This window comes from Leuciscus leuciscus, assembly GCF_965113295.1.
Source record: "Leuciscus leuciscus genome assembly, chromosome: 6".
Lineage (NCBI taxonomy): Eukaryota > Metazoa > Chordata > Actinopteri > Cypriniformes > Leuciscidae > Leuciscus > Leuciscus leuciscus.
In genome coordinates, this window is record NC_138730.1 from 36,714,580 (window position 1) to 36,729,784 (window position 15,205).

Here is a 15,205-nt window from a genome sequence, read left to right on the forward strand (position 1 = left end):
TATGCGGTCTGATGAACAGACATGTACATGTGGCACAGTTTTAAGCACAACAGAATGTGTGTGGAACATGACAGTGTCTGTTGTGAAAGTGTCTCTGTCTTTGGTTCTTTTGCACTCAGCATTGAAGGGTCGTGCGCAAAACATTTTGCTGACGTTTATCCTCAAAGGCACATATAGGAAAAGAGTTTGTCAGGAATGAGAGATCACCAGTTGCTGCCGTGGCTGCTGATGGATTGACAAGTGCTGAAACGTTTCTTCACTATTAGACTGATGTAAGCCTTCATGAGCTTTGCAATGTCCATCACCTACAGAGACAATCAAATAGAGGAAACCAGTGTTATTTTAATATCATTGATAAATTATTAGCGTTTTTTATTAATATTCTGAATTAGTTTTTATTGATATATTTTACACTTTTATTTGACTTTTGTTAAATAGTCATTTTGTTGTTTTTATTAGTTTTTCTTTAAATATTCAAGTTATACTAAAGTGAAAAATAAAATGAAATAATTAATGTTAAATGAATGAATCACTAAATGAATGTCAGTTAACGTTTATTTTATTTCCTTTATTTATTTATTTTAAAGGTTTTGAACTAAAACAGTTATTCAGGCCTTCATAATGACATATCAAAAAATAAAGTTATGTAAATGTGAGAGTTTTCCTGTGAAAAACTTGCTATCACAATATGGGTGGTTAAGTGGCAATGGTGGACACTAATGAGGCATTATTACTCTAATACTGTACTTTTTCAAGTATCTAGAATGGTGAGAGAACATTGTCCTCTTCAAACTTAGGTCTTTAGCCGACAAAGTTTAAATCCCGTCGATTTAATTGGCTAGCGCTTCTCATGTATGTTTACGCATTAGGATTAGGTCAATAGCCAGAGAGTAGGCTTTCTTTTGCGGCTGTTTTACCACATGAACATCTACACTACGAATTTATGTATTTATCTTCATCCACTTGTGATCTGATCGACCAAAACTAATCTTTAATACCAGGTATAAACAGGGCCTTTGAGATATGATAGTGATATCAGATCCATGATGAATCATCATGACCCGCTTTTCTTTATCAATCGACCTGTTGAACTCGTTCAAAAACCACACTAAATGATTCCTTCATGAATGGACTGATTTGATTGCTAAGAACTAAAAACTGATGAGTTACATGTTTGAGTGAGTGTTGAGTTAACAACTCACAGAATAAATTGGGTTTAAACTCAAGTGATCCATAAATGTGTGGAAGATTTGACCGATGAAGCGATAATTAAGTTACTATAAATGACAAATGTTAGTGTTGTGTATTATAGAAGCATGGGAAACACTTTGTACCATGATAGTGTTGAAGAGCAGCTCCCGTCCCTCCACGCTGATCTTGTAGATGTTTGGCTGCGGTGCACCAAAGGACAGAATGACCTCGTAGAGAAACACCTCCAGAGGCCACGCCTCCCCACGCTTGTACACGCACACCCCCTTACGACTCACGCCCAACCACAGCTCTCCAGGATACACACCGTCGACACACTGACGCACAGAGAGAATATAGTCAGCGACACTCCTGGCTGATTACGTGAGTGTCAGTGTACTGGTTTGACCTACATTATGAGGACCCAAAATTCTTATTTTGTAATGTGTATTCAGGTTTCAGGCCACACCCCCTACATTATGAGGACACCCCAATGTACACATACTAAATGATTTTTTTATTAAAAATGCTGAAAGTTTTCTGTGATGGGTGGTTGTACCAACATGTGTGTAATGTGTATGTTCTCACCTCCACATCAAAGAGGGTGGAGCCATATCCCTGCCATTCCTTGATGAGACCCATGTACTTTTTCATGGCTTGGTCCTGTTCCATCCCCTGCAGTTTACGCCATTTCTCCACCAAACAGCTTCTCAGCCCCGCCTTCTCGTCTTGCAGCCACGCCTCTATGGCCCCAGGCTCCTCCCCTTGACGCTGTCGCCCCAGTGACCCTCGGAAGCTCCGCCTCAGCGTGCCTTCCAGGAAACTACCTCTCTTTCTTTCTGTGGATGGTGTGGCTGATGCAAAGGACCGCGCGGACTGCTGTACTCGAGCACGCAGACGGGCCATGGGGAACACCTGCTCCAACTCAGGCAAGACACTCTGCGTAGAGTAGTCTCCCAACAAATACTGCAGCCGAAGAGCAGCCAGAAACTGCAAAGTCTCTTCTGGGGCAGGATACTGACCCCTAATGACAGCTTCATGAGCCTGTGAGAGAGAGAGAGAGAGAGAGAGAGATTGAAATCGCATTTGTGAAACATTTACAGTGAAGAAATTGCCCTGAAAATCTTTCATTTTTGGCTTGAACGTCAATAGATTTATTATTAAAAAACTGTACATGAATGATTGAGTGTGTATTTGTGTGTGACCAACAGAATAGAAGACAACGTTATGACACATGATCTTAAAAACTGTGGCACTGTAGATGTGAGATTCTGAAAACAATGAGACAATGCATTTGTTTGCATGTGCACATAGACCAAAAATCAGGCCATATATCGACGAGGCCACTTTTTTTGTAATGACTACACAATGCTTTCAGTAATTAATGTAATTTTCTTTGCAATTATTTGTAAATGTGATTAAATAATAAATATAAGTGATTGGCAGCCCTGTTATTTATGTGGGTTTTTTTTATGATTTGTACTTTATTGATTTTCTCATTTGCAAACAAGAAATTATATAGACCCGCATGTACTTGACATATAAACAAACAAACAAAAAATCTGATATATGCATAAAACAACACAGTTAACCAATAAATGGTAACAATATAATAATAACAACATAAATAATAAATAAATAAATAATAATAATTAGAACAGTTTGAAAACAAGAACAAACAAACAAAAAAAACAAAAAAAAAAGGTGAAAGGGGTGTTGTTGCCAACATAATAAGTTCCCACTATAATCTAAATCATATTTACCATGACCGTTATTTATTTTATTTTTTTCTCTTCGTCCCGCCACATGTTGCTACTACTGTGGATTACAGAAATGCAAAATTTCCCCCCATTTATCAAAATATACATCAATCCTCCCGTGCACACTATAGGAGAGTTTTTCAAAGGCTGCGACCTGCCCTAAATCTGAAAGCCGTTATTTATGTGTTTTAAGGCCAGATATTAAACTGAAATCAGACCTGCTCAAACATGAATGCAAACTCCACACTGTCAGCAGGGACGCTCTCAGGTTCTGAGAAACAGAAAAGCTTGAAATAAAACTTCCAGCCCTCTCCTTCCTGTTCTTTATCTGCCAACCTGAATGAGAGAAATATAGAGAGTGAATGAATATCACATTTTATCCCACATAATGAAAACAACATTAAAATGTGCTTTTAACTGATGTTTTTGGTAATATGATGCATAAAATGTTCCTATAGTACCCAACGGAAATCACACCAGCTGATTAACGACCCACTCTTTTTTCAGCCAATCAGAAAACACTCTCTGCCTCATGTATTTATGTTTGCTCAAATGTCTTTATAGGGCAGAGGTTTAAATCATTTTATAGCACCTTCAAATCATTTTACATCAGATTAAGTGTTCTATATTGATGGTTTTAATAGTATACAGTTTGTATTAATTAAAAAAAGAATATATAATTTATATATATATATATAATATATATATGTAATGTATTTAAATATAAAAATGTAAATAAATATAAAATTTTTAAGGTGAGACTCACTTCTCAAACTTAGCGAGGACGTCGGCCACCACAGTCCTGCTCTCTATGGCTCGGTCTGTGATGTCATTATGTTCAAACAAAGCGAACATGTTCTTACAGTCGTCCATGGAGAGACCCTTCAGCAGCTTCTCAACCACCTAGAGACACGCACACACACACATATCATTACTGTGGGTCTGAAGCTCACATGTATTATGTGTGTGGATGTGTTTTTGTGTTGTGTACCTCTCCTGCAGTTGTGTGTGAGTTAATGGTGATTTTGCAGGACCCGCCACCATGGCAGTAAACTGTCGATGTCATTTCCTGTCTGCTCAGTATGGCCCTCAGCTCCTCCTGTGAAGGAACGTATTCGCGACCACGCACGTGCCGCAAGGCGTCTTGGGAGAATACAGCATACCGTTCCATCTCGGTGCCTGGGTACAGCTCTCGTGTCCTGAGGAGAAAATCAGTCACAATTTATTTTTTATTTATTTCGACAAAACAATATAAAAATGTCATATATTATTCAACTATTTATTGTTTATTGTAGTATTGGCCCGAATAATAATAATATTATTATTTAATATCCTATCCTATTTGAGGTCTTTCTGACTTATTTAATTATTTGATCAGACTGCCAAAGTTTTACACAAATTATGATTTAAAAATGCAAAATAACAGTATTTATTTCCACTTAATTTGACACCATTCACCAAATGAAACATGTAATGTAATGGAGTCATGTGACAACGTTTTGGACTACTGTTTGATTTCAGATTTATTGTTCCTGTTTCACATACTATTTTTATAAAATGGCCTGCAATAAATAGTATATACACTACTGATAAAAAGTTTGGGGTCAGGAAGATTATTTTATATATTTTTTAAAGAAATCTCTAGTGCTCACCAGGCCTGTATTTATTTGATCAAAACTCAAGTAAAAACAGTAATACTGTGAAATAAAATACCCGTTTTCTATGTTAATATAATTAAAAATGTAATTTATTCCTGTGATCGAAGCTGAATTTTCAGCATCATTACTCCAGTCTTCAGTGTCACATGATCCTTCAGAAATCATTCTAATATGCTGATTTGGTGCTCAATAAACATACCTTATTATAATACATTTTATTTTACCATGATACATTTTTCAGGATTCTGTAATGAATAGAAAGTTCTTTAACATTATAAAGGATCGATTTAATGCATCTTGCTACTGAATGGTAGTGTACCGTGCAGTAAGCAAGTATTGAACTTAAATGATCTAATTGATCTCCTTTTTAACCCTATGGCATTCTGACAAGACAAAATACTCCACACACAAGCCCACATGCTCACTCACCTTTTCAAGTGAAATTTCAGGTATTTGAGAACACTTCTGGAGGCGGGGCTAAATGTGCAGCACATGCAGGCTATGACTCGCCAGCCACTAATGTGTGCGGGGCCAGCAGGCTTCGGGTGGTGTGCTGTCTGTTTGATAAGCTGGCAGAAGAGCTCGTCTCTTAGGGGTCGTAGGTCATGCGCCGTCTGCAGGAGCCCCTGGATGTGAGGGATGGGACTGGCTTCGGCCTCAAGCTGATGAAGAACATTGAAGATCTTGAGGGCCTCAGCCTGCAGCGTGCCGTAATTTCTCCCTTTGTCAGCTAAAAACACGAGTGATTATTACCGTTAGGGTGTATTAGATTAGAACATATATGTCAAGTCACATTTATTTATATAGCGCTTTATGCAATACAGACAGTTTCAAAGCAACTAAAACAGGAAAATAACAGTGTCGAAAAAACAATGTTGCAAAGTTCAATAATTTTGAAACAACCTCAATTTCAGCTAAAATACAGCTCTACAGAAGACAGTGTCAATGTTGATTCAATTCAGTTCAATAGAGAGTTTGAATGTTCATTAGTTATGAATCAAACTCAGTTCAACTATAAAAAAGCTCTACAGAAGATAATAGTGACATTATTCAGCTAAAGTCAGTCCAATGTTGATTCAGTTCAGCTCATTAAGTGTTCAAGTTGCAGAGTTCATCAATAATGAAAAAAAAAAAAAAATTTATTCAGCTATAAAGCAGCTCTGCAGAAGACAATTATCATTATCTAGCTTTTGTTCTCATCCAGTAGTTTCAGTTTAGTCAAATTGATAATAATACTGAATATTAAGTGTATTTTAAATGTGTGTGTGTGTTTCACTCACAGCTGTGCTGTGCATCTCCATAGGGTAAAGGCAGGAGGGCAGTATGTAGAGGGTGGTGTGTGTAACGCAGTATTGGGTTCCTCTTGTAGATCTGCTCCACCACCTCTGAATTCAGACAGTTCTCCTGAAAACAAACAATAACAACAGCATTTCAATAAAATGATGTTAAAAAACATAAATGCATACGCACTTGTGTGCGTGTTACCTTGATGTCCTGTATAAGTTGCTGTGTGTGTGTATCCATGAGAGGTTTGCTGTCGATGCCGGTCTGTACAGCGCTGGCCCATCGACTAGCCTCCGTCTGCAGCTTAGAGTACAGCCTGTATGAATGCTTACGACCAAACACGCTCACGTTCCAGTAGCCTAGGAGCACACAAATATAGTATAGAGTCTGATAAAGATGTAATTGTTTGTTGGTATACTCTACTGTTTATGTGCATGCATGTGTGTGTGTGTTTACCTGTCTCTTTGAAGACTCTCTCATCGGGAACGATCACGGAGCAGAGGCTGTTAAGCACTAAAGAGCCGAGTTTAAGAGCGTTTCTCTCTGAGCTTTTATAATAATCCACAGAATTGTGAGTCAGCACAAACCAGCGCTTCTTCAGCTTAAGATTCCCACGACTGCTGCCCCGAATCTCTTTATACAACCAACCTGGAAACCAAAACAGAGAAACAGACAGAGAGAGATTTGACATATTTTTAAAATTCAGTTTGTAGTTGAAGGCATCCTAACATGGTGGTGTTGATTTGAAAGTGAACATTATAACATGTAATTGTGGTCTAAGCCATCTTTTCTCTTCACTCTTTATTTGTCCAAACACTAAATAACCATCTTCAAAAATTAACCATCAAGTATGTAATACATATTATGTTTAATTAAAATTAATTAATATAATTAATGTTCCATATCAAATCAATTAGGGTCATCAACTCAACTAGAGAGGTGCCCAGCTCAAATCTTTTATTTCGTTCATATTTTTTTCTGAAGAAAGACAAACATAAATCTCAATATTATAAATCAAAATATTAATCCACTATTTTGTAGGATATCTTTAATACAGACATGCAAACTTTGGGGGAAAAAACACAAAAAGTGCTTTTCTCATTTTGAATGTGAAATGTCACCATTGGCATATAATGGAACAAGGATTGCTTAAGTCAATAGATTTTACTAATAGGTGATTTGTTGCCCACCTGTAATTTGGATCCAAATCTCAAGTGAAAATTGTCATTTTGACCCCCCTCCACAAAATAGTGGATTACTCGGTAAATACACATCCATTGCATTTATTAATTTGGTTGATTTGGCATGACCCAATAATGAAATGAATTTGTATATTAAGCATTCCAAAAGGCATACAATGTGTCAAATTCTTACATAATCCAAATAAAAAATACAATCCTGTTATTATCGAACAAAACACCTATAAAGTTTTTCGTTCATCCAGCTTTACTCTGATTCTATCACTGACTAGGAAGAGTGATGAAACATCCCCATACAATGAGAAATAACTAATGTACAAATAATCTACAGACAATCCATTAACAACTGAGCCAACAGAGGTGACCTCTCACCCCTGATGATGAACTCCTGTCCTTGCACACGTGTGTCTCCTTTCGTGCGTTGGAGCAACGTAATCCAGTGATGCATTTCTTCTGCTGACTCGGCCATGCAATGTAGAACACGATGGGCAGTAATTATAACGAAGGCATTTGGCCTGGAGAGAGAGAAAATGCAAAAACCTTTTAAATATTTTATTGTCTACAACGCAACTGTATTGTTTTTCTCAGAGAAAAAATAAAATGGTTATTGTGAAATTAGGTCATTTCATTTCGCAGATGCCTTTATCCAAAGCTTTATTACAAATGAGGAACATTGCAAACTGTGATAGACTCAACAATATACAGTACATAATACACAAGTTCAGTAAAAAAAAAATGAGAATGAGACTAAAATAAAAGTCACAATGTGAAATATTAATTCATAATTACAAAATGTTGCAACTGAGAAAGTCACAATTGTTAGATATAAAGCCGCAATTATAAGAAATTAGTTTTAAAAAATAAATGAAAAAATAGTATATAATATAATAATATAAGATATATTATATATAATGTAAAATAATAGTAATATTTAAAGAAAGGTCAATAATACAAGTGCAGATCACCAATCCACTAAACTGCAAACTTTAAAACTAAAGTTTTTGTTTCAAAAGCAACAAGACAGATAGAGGACAGTGTGTGTGTTTACCTTTCTGGGTTGTCAGAGGCGCATACAGAATCAATCATTCCCACATCCAATGTGCCCTATGAAAAACACAAACATCTTTTCTAAATATCTTATGAATTGTCTCCAAATTTGTGTGTGGTCCTGGTAAACCCTATGTTGTGATGACCAAATTATTCCAAAAAGACAGTAATTTTTGACCTAGTGGGGACAATTTTTTAGTCCTGATAAGGAAAATAATAAATTATGTTTTCTGAAAATATAAAAATGCAGAGAGATTTCTGTGAGAGTTGTGTTTAGGGTTAATGGATAGATTATACAGTTTGTACAGAATAGAAATCATTATGTCTATGGAAAGTCCACATAAAATGTGTGTGTGTGTGTGTGTGTGTCTAATACTTACCACAGCATTCTGAGGATTTGCTTGTTCATCATGCATCTCTCGAATTTCCTGTTCTGTCGACATGTGCACCTGACTTAACACGCTAAACCAATGACTGCACACAACACACAGAGAATAATTAAAATCCTCAATTTGATAGTTTTACATATTTACCAAGTAAACATCAAGGCTTAAAGCACGCAGGATTAAAAAACACAAAAAATAACCACACTAACCTGGAATCTTCTGCAGTTTCTGCAACAAGGTGGTATGTTCTTCCTGGCATAACAATGTCAATCCCATTCTCCTTTCCTGTTACATCAATAATCTCTCTAAGAAAACAACACAAAAAGAACAGGTCAAGTCACCTTCATTTATATAGAGCTTCATACATTACAGATCGTTCCAAAGCAGCTTTACAGTTACAAACAGGAAAGTAATGATCAATGATGCAAACAGAATTAAACATTTGCTGTAAAGCAGCTCTAAAGACAACAGTGTCATTATTCAGCTGAAGCCAGTTCAGTGAAGATTCGAGAGAAAGATAAATAAACAAATACATTTTGTTGTCTTTTTGCCGTATTTGTATTTATATTTGCTATTTAAAAGTGTCAAGAATAATGAGGCAATAGAGAATGACCATAGCTCTCCAGATCTAGTGTCACACTGATTGTGACTGAACCTGAAACCTTTGTTTACTGAACTTCCTGAGGTCTTACTTAGCTTCGTGCATGTCCAGCATGCCTTTCATCCGCTCCTCTGTGTCGTTCTCGTAGTAGATGAGTTTGCTCTGTCGCAGGACGAACCAGCGACGTCTCCAGTTGCGACGAGAGAGTGTGGAGGATCCTCCGCCCTTCTTCAGCAGCCAGCCCTGTTTGAGCGCCTCTTGTCTGCTCCTGAACCACAGAAATGTTTCATCCTTGAGCACACACCAGCGACGCTTCCAGGCGTTCAACAGGCCACCTGCAACACACATCCAGGCACATTCAAGCTATTAAAAGTCATAAAATCTGTCTCTTCCAAGCAAATTACATTTTTGTCCTAATCAGATACGGCTGCCACAAATAGTTATGGTTAAGATTTTCTAATGAGTTGCGCTGGGTAGCCCCGCCCACTGAAATCTGATTGGTCAAAATCTTGCTCCACAAACATTAAACAATTGTAGAGTCAATTTAAACTTAAATTTCCCCAAAAGTATTAAGTTATCAAGTACAAAACTAAGTCTTAATTGAGTTTGAGCCTTTAAGTTACCTTCAGAAATATTTGGAAAAGATGAAAAAGTGATTTAAATTTCATTACACTGTCTTGCAAGCATGTAATTAAACAAACATAATAAAGGGGAGGTGTTGAGAGAAGAGTTGGCAGGCTATTTACCTTTAATATAAAGGAAGCTGTGGAAGTAGGGGAGAGTGACACAACTATAGACAGAATCCCGTCTGTAAGATGATTCATCGTCGGTGTCAAACCTTTCAAAGTCATCTTCACTGTCCTCAAACTGATGGAAGGAAACAGGGATACACAATCAGCAATTACATGTAAACAAGCATTCACAGCACATGCTTTTAAAGTCATGAAATGACATTCACAACTCTTTTTCCTTCAGTAATGTTAAGTACGCAACCATTCAAAAGTTTGGGGTGAGTAAGATTCTTTAATGTTTTTGAAAGAAGTCTCCTATATTTACCATGAGATTTATTTAATGAAAACACAGAAATTTTGAATTATAGAAACAGTTATATTGGGAAATATTATTATAATCTAAAATAACTTTTTTTCTATTTATTTTCAAATGTAATTTATTCTTGTGATGGAAAACTGAATTACAGCAGCCATTACTTCAGTCTTCAGTGTCACATGATCCTTCAGAAATCATTCTAATATGCTGATTTGGTTTGGATTCTTTGATAAACGGAATTCCATGCCCATTAACCGACATCAGAACACCGTGAACATGCAAATGTGTTGTTAAATGACAATACTGTTTGGGAAACACTGCTCTACAAAAAAAAACTTGAATCTTTTAATGAATCTGATTCATCAACCATGCAGAATGTGTATGCAAAACTCACTGAAGATTGTGGCCCGTCTGAGCTGAAGCGGTACGCCCCGGAGCTGACACTGGTGCTGGTTGCAAAGGAGCTGCGATTGTCACGTGACCAGTGGTCATTGTGAGGTGGGAGGCTGGGAGGTCGCATGATGAGGCCTCCTTCATAATCATCTGCATCATAATCTGAATCTTCATCGGGAGGGATTAGCTCCGCCTCTTCTTCCTGAACAGCGTGAGAGTAGGTGGAGCCACTGCTTGAGGGTGGAGCATGATAGGCTGAGGGCATGATGATAAGCGGGGCTAAGGGTGGGGGCATACGGTCATTAGCATAAGGATCCTCCTCAGAGGAATCATCGCTGGTGCGGATTCCACTGGTGCGCTGGCCGTCGGAGTGGCCGTGCTCGCTGGGATTAGGCGAGTCTTTAAACCCGTCATCCACTCCCAGACCTTCATCCACCTCATCTTCCTCACCTCTGGCTACCCCCTGCTGTGAGCCACTGGATCCCCCCAGCGAGCTCTCGATGTTACGCACGCACTCGTCGATCTCATCGAAGTTGAGCGATGTGAGGAACTGCTGCGCAGCTTTGCAGGCCTCTTCTTCCAACCTGCGCAGCTCCTGATCACGCAGCCACTGCAGACGATGCAACGAATGCGTGGTTAGACTCTGCTCCTGAGCCTCTTTCTGTCGCCGCAGGCCTTCAATTTCACGCTCCAAACGCAAGATCTCCTCCACCTGTGATGCCTGGTTTGTTTCTCCTTCGAACACCTCTTCAAACACCTGCTCCGCCAGTGATTTCTCTGCTATTGGGCTCTCAGGAGGGTCATTCTCAAATGGGCTACTCTCTGGTACAATACTGTTCACTGGTGTGGTACTCTCAGGTAATACATTTTGAATCTGCTCATTTTTCATTTCTTCCTTTATTCTTCGAGCCTCCTCTGCCTGCATAGAAAAGACTGCGTTACCCAACAAGCAATATAAACAGAATGTCACTTGAATTCTGCTTTAAAACAAAACTAAAAACTAAAGTGGTGGATGGATGGATGGATGGATGGATGGATGGATGGATAGATAGATCTTGATAGATTTTTTTCACTAACCGCTTGTGCCAGGAGCTCCAATTCCATGCACTGCCTCTCTCTGACAAATAAGCATTACAAGAAGATCAGAAACTAACATTATAAACACAAACATAGGTATAATAATACAGGCAATTGTCCCACCTCTCTAGTGCCTCCTGTTCTTCTCTTCGTCTCCTTTCCTCTTCTTCCCTCTTCCTCTTCTCCTCTAGAAGGTGAATGTAGAGCCGTCGTGCCCTTTGCCCTCTGAGCCTCTTCTGTAGGGTGATGGTGGCCCAGCGCATTGTCTGGAAACGCCGGCGCCAATACAGTGCACGGTAGTTTTTCTGAATGACAACAATGCACTGCAACAGCCGCCTGTATTGCAACCTATAACCAGCAGAGGGCAGAGAGAGAAACAGAGGGAGTACATTAGAGTTGACACCAAGTGTGAGTAAGTTTATGTGCATTTGCATGTGTAAGTGTGTTTACCGTGCTCTATAACCCAATATATGAGCTTGGATAATTGAAGCCGCTTTGAGCACTTCTGTTTCTCTTTGTTTCTCTAACCGCAGCTCCAAACTCTCTCTCATAAACACCTACAAAAATACAACCAATGAAAAGCCATCATTTACACCAGATCCACCAATCATGATGGAATCTAGAGTATAAAAACAATAAATTATTAGGTTTAGATCCAAGCATCTTTCAAACTGCTTCACTTTCACAAAAGCTTGCACCAAATTTTTTCACTTGCTTATGCAACACCCTATTCAGTATTCTTGATAGCTGATGCATTAAAAAAAAGAATGGAAACATTTTAGGTTAAAATGTACATGAATGGAGAGAATGGGAGAGCGTATATCTTAAGGTTACCTGTTAACTTGGGTTGACAGTTAGCAAAGTGATGATTAAATTGTGTTGTGAAGAACTTTCCAAAAGTATTTTATGTCAGCTACCAACACAGTCACACATTTTAAAGAACATGATGTTTCTCACCTTGGTTTTTCCCAGCTGCCATTCAGCACTGCTGTTGTCATAGATCTGCAGCAGAAGGAAGCACCGCCCCTTGATGTCATCTGATAAAGCCAAGCCCCTCATCAACACATAGTATCTGGCAAAAACAAAATAAAACAGTGATTGAACTGTCCTGCAAAGGTGGTTCACAATAAAGTCAGTTAACACTGTGAATCCTTTTATTTTCATGGGGAAACATGAACAATGCAAAATTATGATACATTGTGTGACCAAAAATTGGGCACGGTTTTGTTGCACATCCACCTGTGAGTATTTTAGACAAATCCGATTCCACACATATCAAACTGACCGGTCTCTTTCCACAGGCTAAAAATGGATCTTACTTTTATATACGCCAATATTGCATTCAACTCTGTGTCCATGTATCCACTATATGATTACCATTCAAAGATGCAGGAAATGCAGTAAAAACAGAAAGCAAGCAGTAATAGCACAATGTTAATTCTGGGTGTTAAACAGCGTGGGTTTTGTGAATAAGACGCATTCTATTAAAAGTGTTATTTGCATAGAAAGGAGGACTGTTTGGACTGAAAAGAATGACAATGACTTCATTTAACTATGCCTAAAGAGGTGTCGAAAAACCTTAAACTTTAAATAAAAATCCCCTTTGCATTATCATTTGATAAAAATGATGGAATGGAACATTTTCAGAATTAGGCTAATAATTTTTCAGTTGGAATATGCGAGTTCATAGTTTTTGGTGCACAAACCTGGAACAGAAATCACTGAACGTTCTCCTGACTGGAAACCCAGAACGTCTGATTTTAACCGTCTCCAACATCCCAGAATATCTCAGCTGGTTGAGGACTACAGACTGCTCAAACTGATCGGGCATCTGCGAAAGAGAGTGACAGAGACATTTTAACAATTTAAAATCACCACATTTGCTCCATTTAAAAAAGTGTTTCAGTTTCAGACAAGTTAGAAAAGTTAGAGGTCATAAATCTAAATTAGCTGAATTAATTCCGCTTTCAAATATAGACTGGTTGAGTTTTGAGTGGATTCATTCTTCAAACACACTAAGTGGGCCATCATCACCCCCTCTCCCCCTGACCTCCGACCCTGTGTGGGGGTGAGGTCGGAAACGGGGCGCTGTGATCCCCGCTTCTAAATGTCATCTCTGTGGAAGGAGGAATGAACCAGAAGGACTGGCGAATGAAAGTGAGATGAAGAGATGAGTGGTGAATGAGCACTGTGAGAGGAAGGTCACTACCAACACACACACTCACACACACACTCACACTCACACAATCATTCATTATAGTTAGAGGCACATTAACATACTGATACATGCAGCACAAGTCACAGAAAGCAGACAGGATCAATGTCAGAGTACTTCATGGGGGGAGGGACAAAGTCTCTCTTTAATTGTCTCCCAGCAAAACAAATGCTAGCTACATATTACATAATTAAAAGGATAGTTCACTCAAAACGGACAATTCTGTCATCATTTACTCATCATCATATTGTTCCAAAACCTGTATGACTTTCTTTCTAAAGTGGGACACAAAAGAAGATATTCTGAAAAATGTATCAATGTTTTTGTACATACAATGAAAGTTGTTTTGGACCACATTGACTTTTATTGTATGGGCAAAAACAGTCTTCAAAATATCTCTGTTCTACAGAAGAAAGAAAGTCACAGGTTTGGAACGACAAGTAAATGATGACAGAATTGTCATTTTTTGGGTGAACTATCCCTTTAAGAATCAAACCATGAGAACATAGCGAACAGTTTTCATAAATCTGTTCTTTAATAAGCAAAAGCTTCTTAATTATCCAACAGGTAAACAGATAGACAGCAGTCAGACATCTGGAAAAACTCTCAGCATCTGTCTAAACACCACTGTATCAGTTCTGTTCTTCTACATCAACAATGTAACTGGCTACTGGCTAAACGTTTAGTTTAATAATATATAAACTCGTCTCTTACTGTACAGAAAAGTGTCCTTTCTCATCCTGTGACCGTCAGCAGTTCTGAGTGAGTGTATGTTCACAACAAGCCAGAGATCAACTGGTCCGCTCACACACATACACACCCCCCAACCCCTTCGCTCTCATTCACACACTGCTGGTTACCATGGAGATCAGACCCATGCTGGGCTAATTTGTGCTCAAGGGGGGAGGGGGGTGTTGGAGGGAAATGCATTGTGGGTAAAAAAGGGGCAGAAGCCACCCCAGCTGTTTACATTCAAATAAAGTGGGGGGACAGTGGATAGAGAGACATAGACATACAGCTGAAGTGAACTTGACAAAAAGACACACATACAGACAAATATATAGATGTCAAACATAATTGTACATTACAATTAATTCAGTCATTCATTAGCTGTTTATAATAAGCAATTTTTAGAGAAGAATATTTTAACTTGTAATTAATTTAGAATATTTAGATAAATAGAAAACAGATCAATTAATATGTTTTTGTAAATTAGATAATTAAAAAAAATATATACATTTTAGTTAATCATTTACTTGGTTTTACTATATTAAGTCAAGCCAAATTTAGAGAAAAATAAGAAAGAAAAAAATAAGAAAAAAGACAATTCAAATCTAGTCAAATGTTTTG

The 15,205-nt window shown here is 38.0% G+C and overlaps 1 protein-coding gene across 1 annotated transcript in view; it reads right to left on the minus strand.

Moving 5' to 3' along the window:
• Window positions 1-138: 138 nt before the first annotated feature.
• Window positions 139-15,205, minus strand: part of myo10 (myosin X) — a 46,146-nt gene continuing 31,079 nt past the window's right edge. The window contains exons 20-41 of the mRNA XM_082173426.1: window positions 13,347-13,471; window positions 12,598-12,712; window positions 12,091-12,197; window positions 11,764-11,988; window positions 11,641-11,680; window positions 10,565-11,482; window positions 9,870-9,990; window positions 9,215-9,458; window positions 8,732-8,827; window positions 8,517-8,610; window positions 8,138-8,193; window positions 7,462-7,604; window positions 6,347-6,538; window positions 6,092-6,249; window positions 5,887-6,010; window positions 5,036-5,336; window positions 3,940-4,147; window positions 3,715-3,851; window positions 3,167-3,284; window positions 1,777-2,232; window positions 1,335-1,526; window positions 139-305 (exon numbers count right to left, since the gene is read on the minus strand). Of these exons, the coding sequence (XP_082029552.1) occupies window positions 204-305; window positions 1,335-1,526; window positions 1,777-2,232; window positions 3,167-3,284; window positions 3,715-3,851; window positions 3,940-4,147; window positions 5,036-5,336; window positions 5,887-6,010; window positions 6,092-6,249; window positions 6,347-6,538; window positions 7,462-7,604; window positions 8,138-8,193; window positions 8,517-8,610; window positions 8,732-8,827; window positions 9,215-9,458; window positions 9,870-9,990; window positions 10,565-11,482; window positions 11,641-11,680; window positions 11,764-11,988; window positions 12,091-12,197; window positions 12,598-12,712; window positions 13,347-13,471 (4,272 nt within the window). The 3' untranslated portion in view covers window positions 139-203. The remainder of the gene's footprint in view (window positions 306-1,334; window positions 1,527-1,776; window positions 2,233-3,166; window positions 3,285-3,714; window positions 3,852-3,939; window positions 4,148-5,035; window positions 5,337-5,886; window positions 6,011-6,091; window positions 6,250-6,346; window positions 6,539-7,461; window positions 7,605-8,137; window positions 8,194-8,516; window positions 8,611-8,731; window positions 8,828-9,214; window positions 9,459-9,869; window positions 9,991-10,564; window positions 11,483-11,640; window positions 11,681-11,763; window positions 11,989-12,090; window positions 12,198-12,597; window positions 12,713-13,346; window positions 13,472-15,205) is intronic.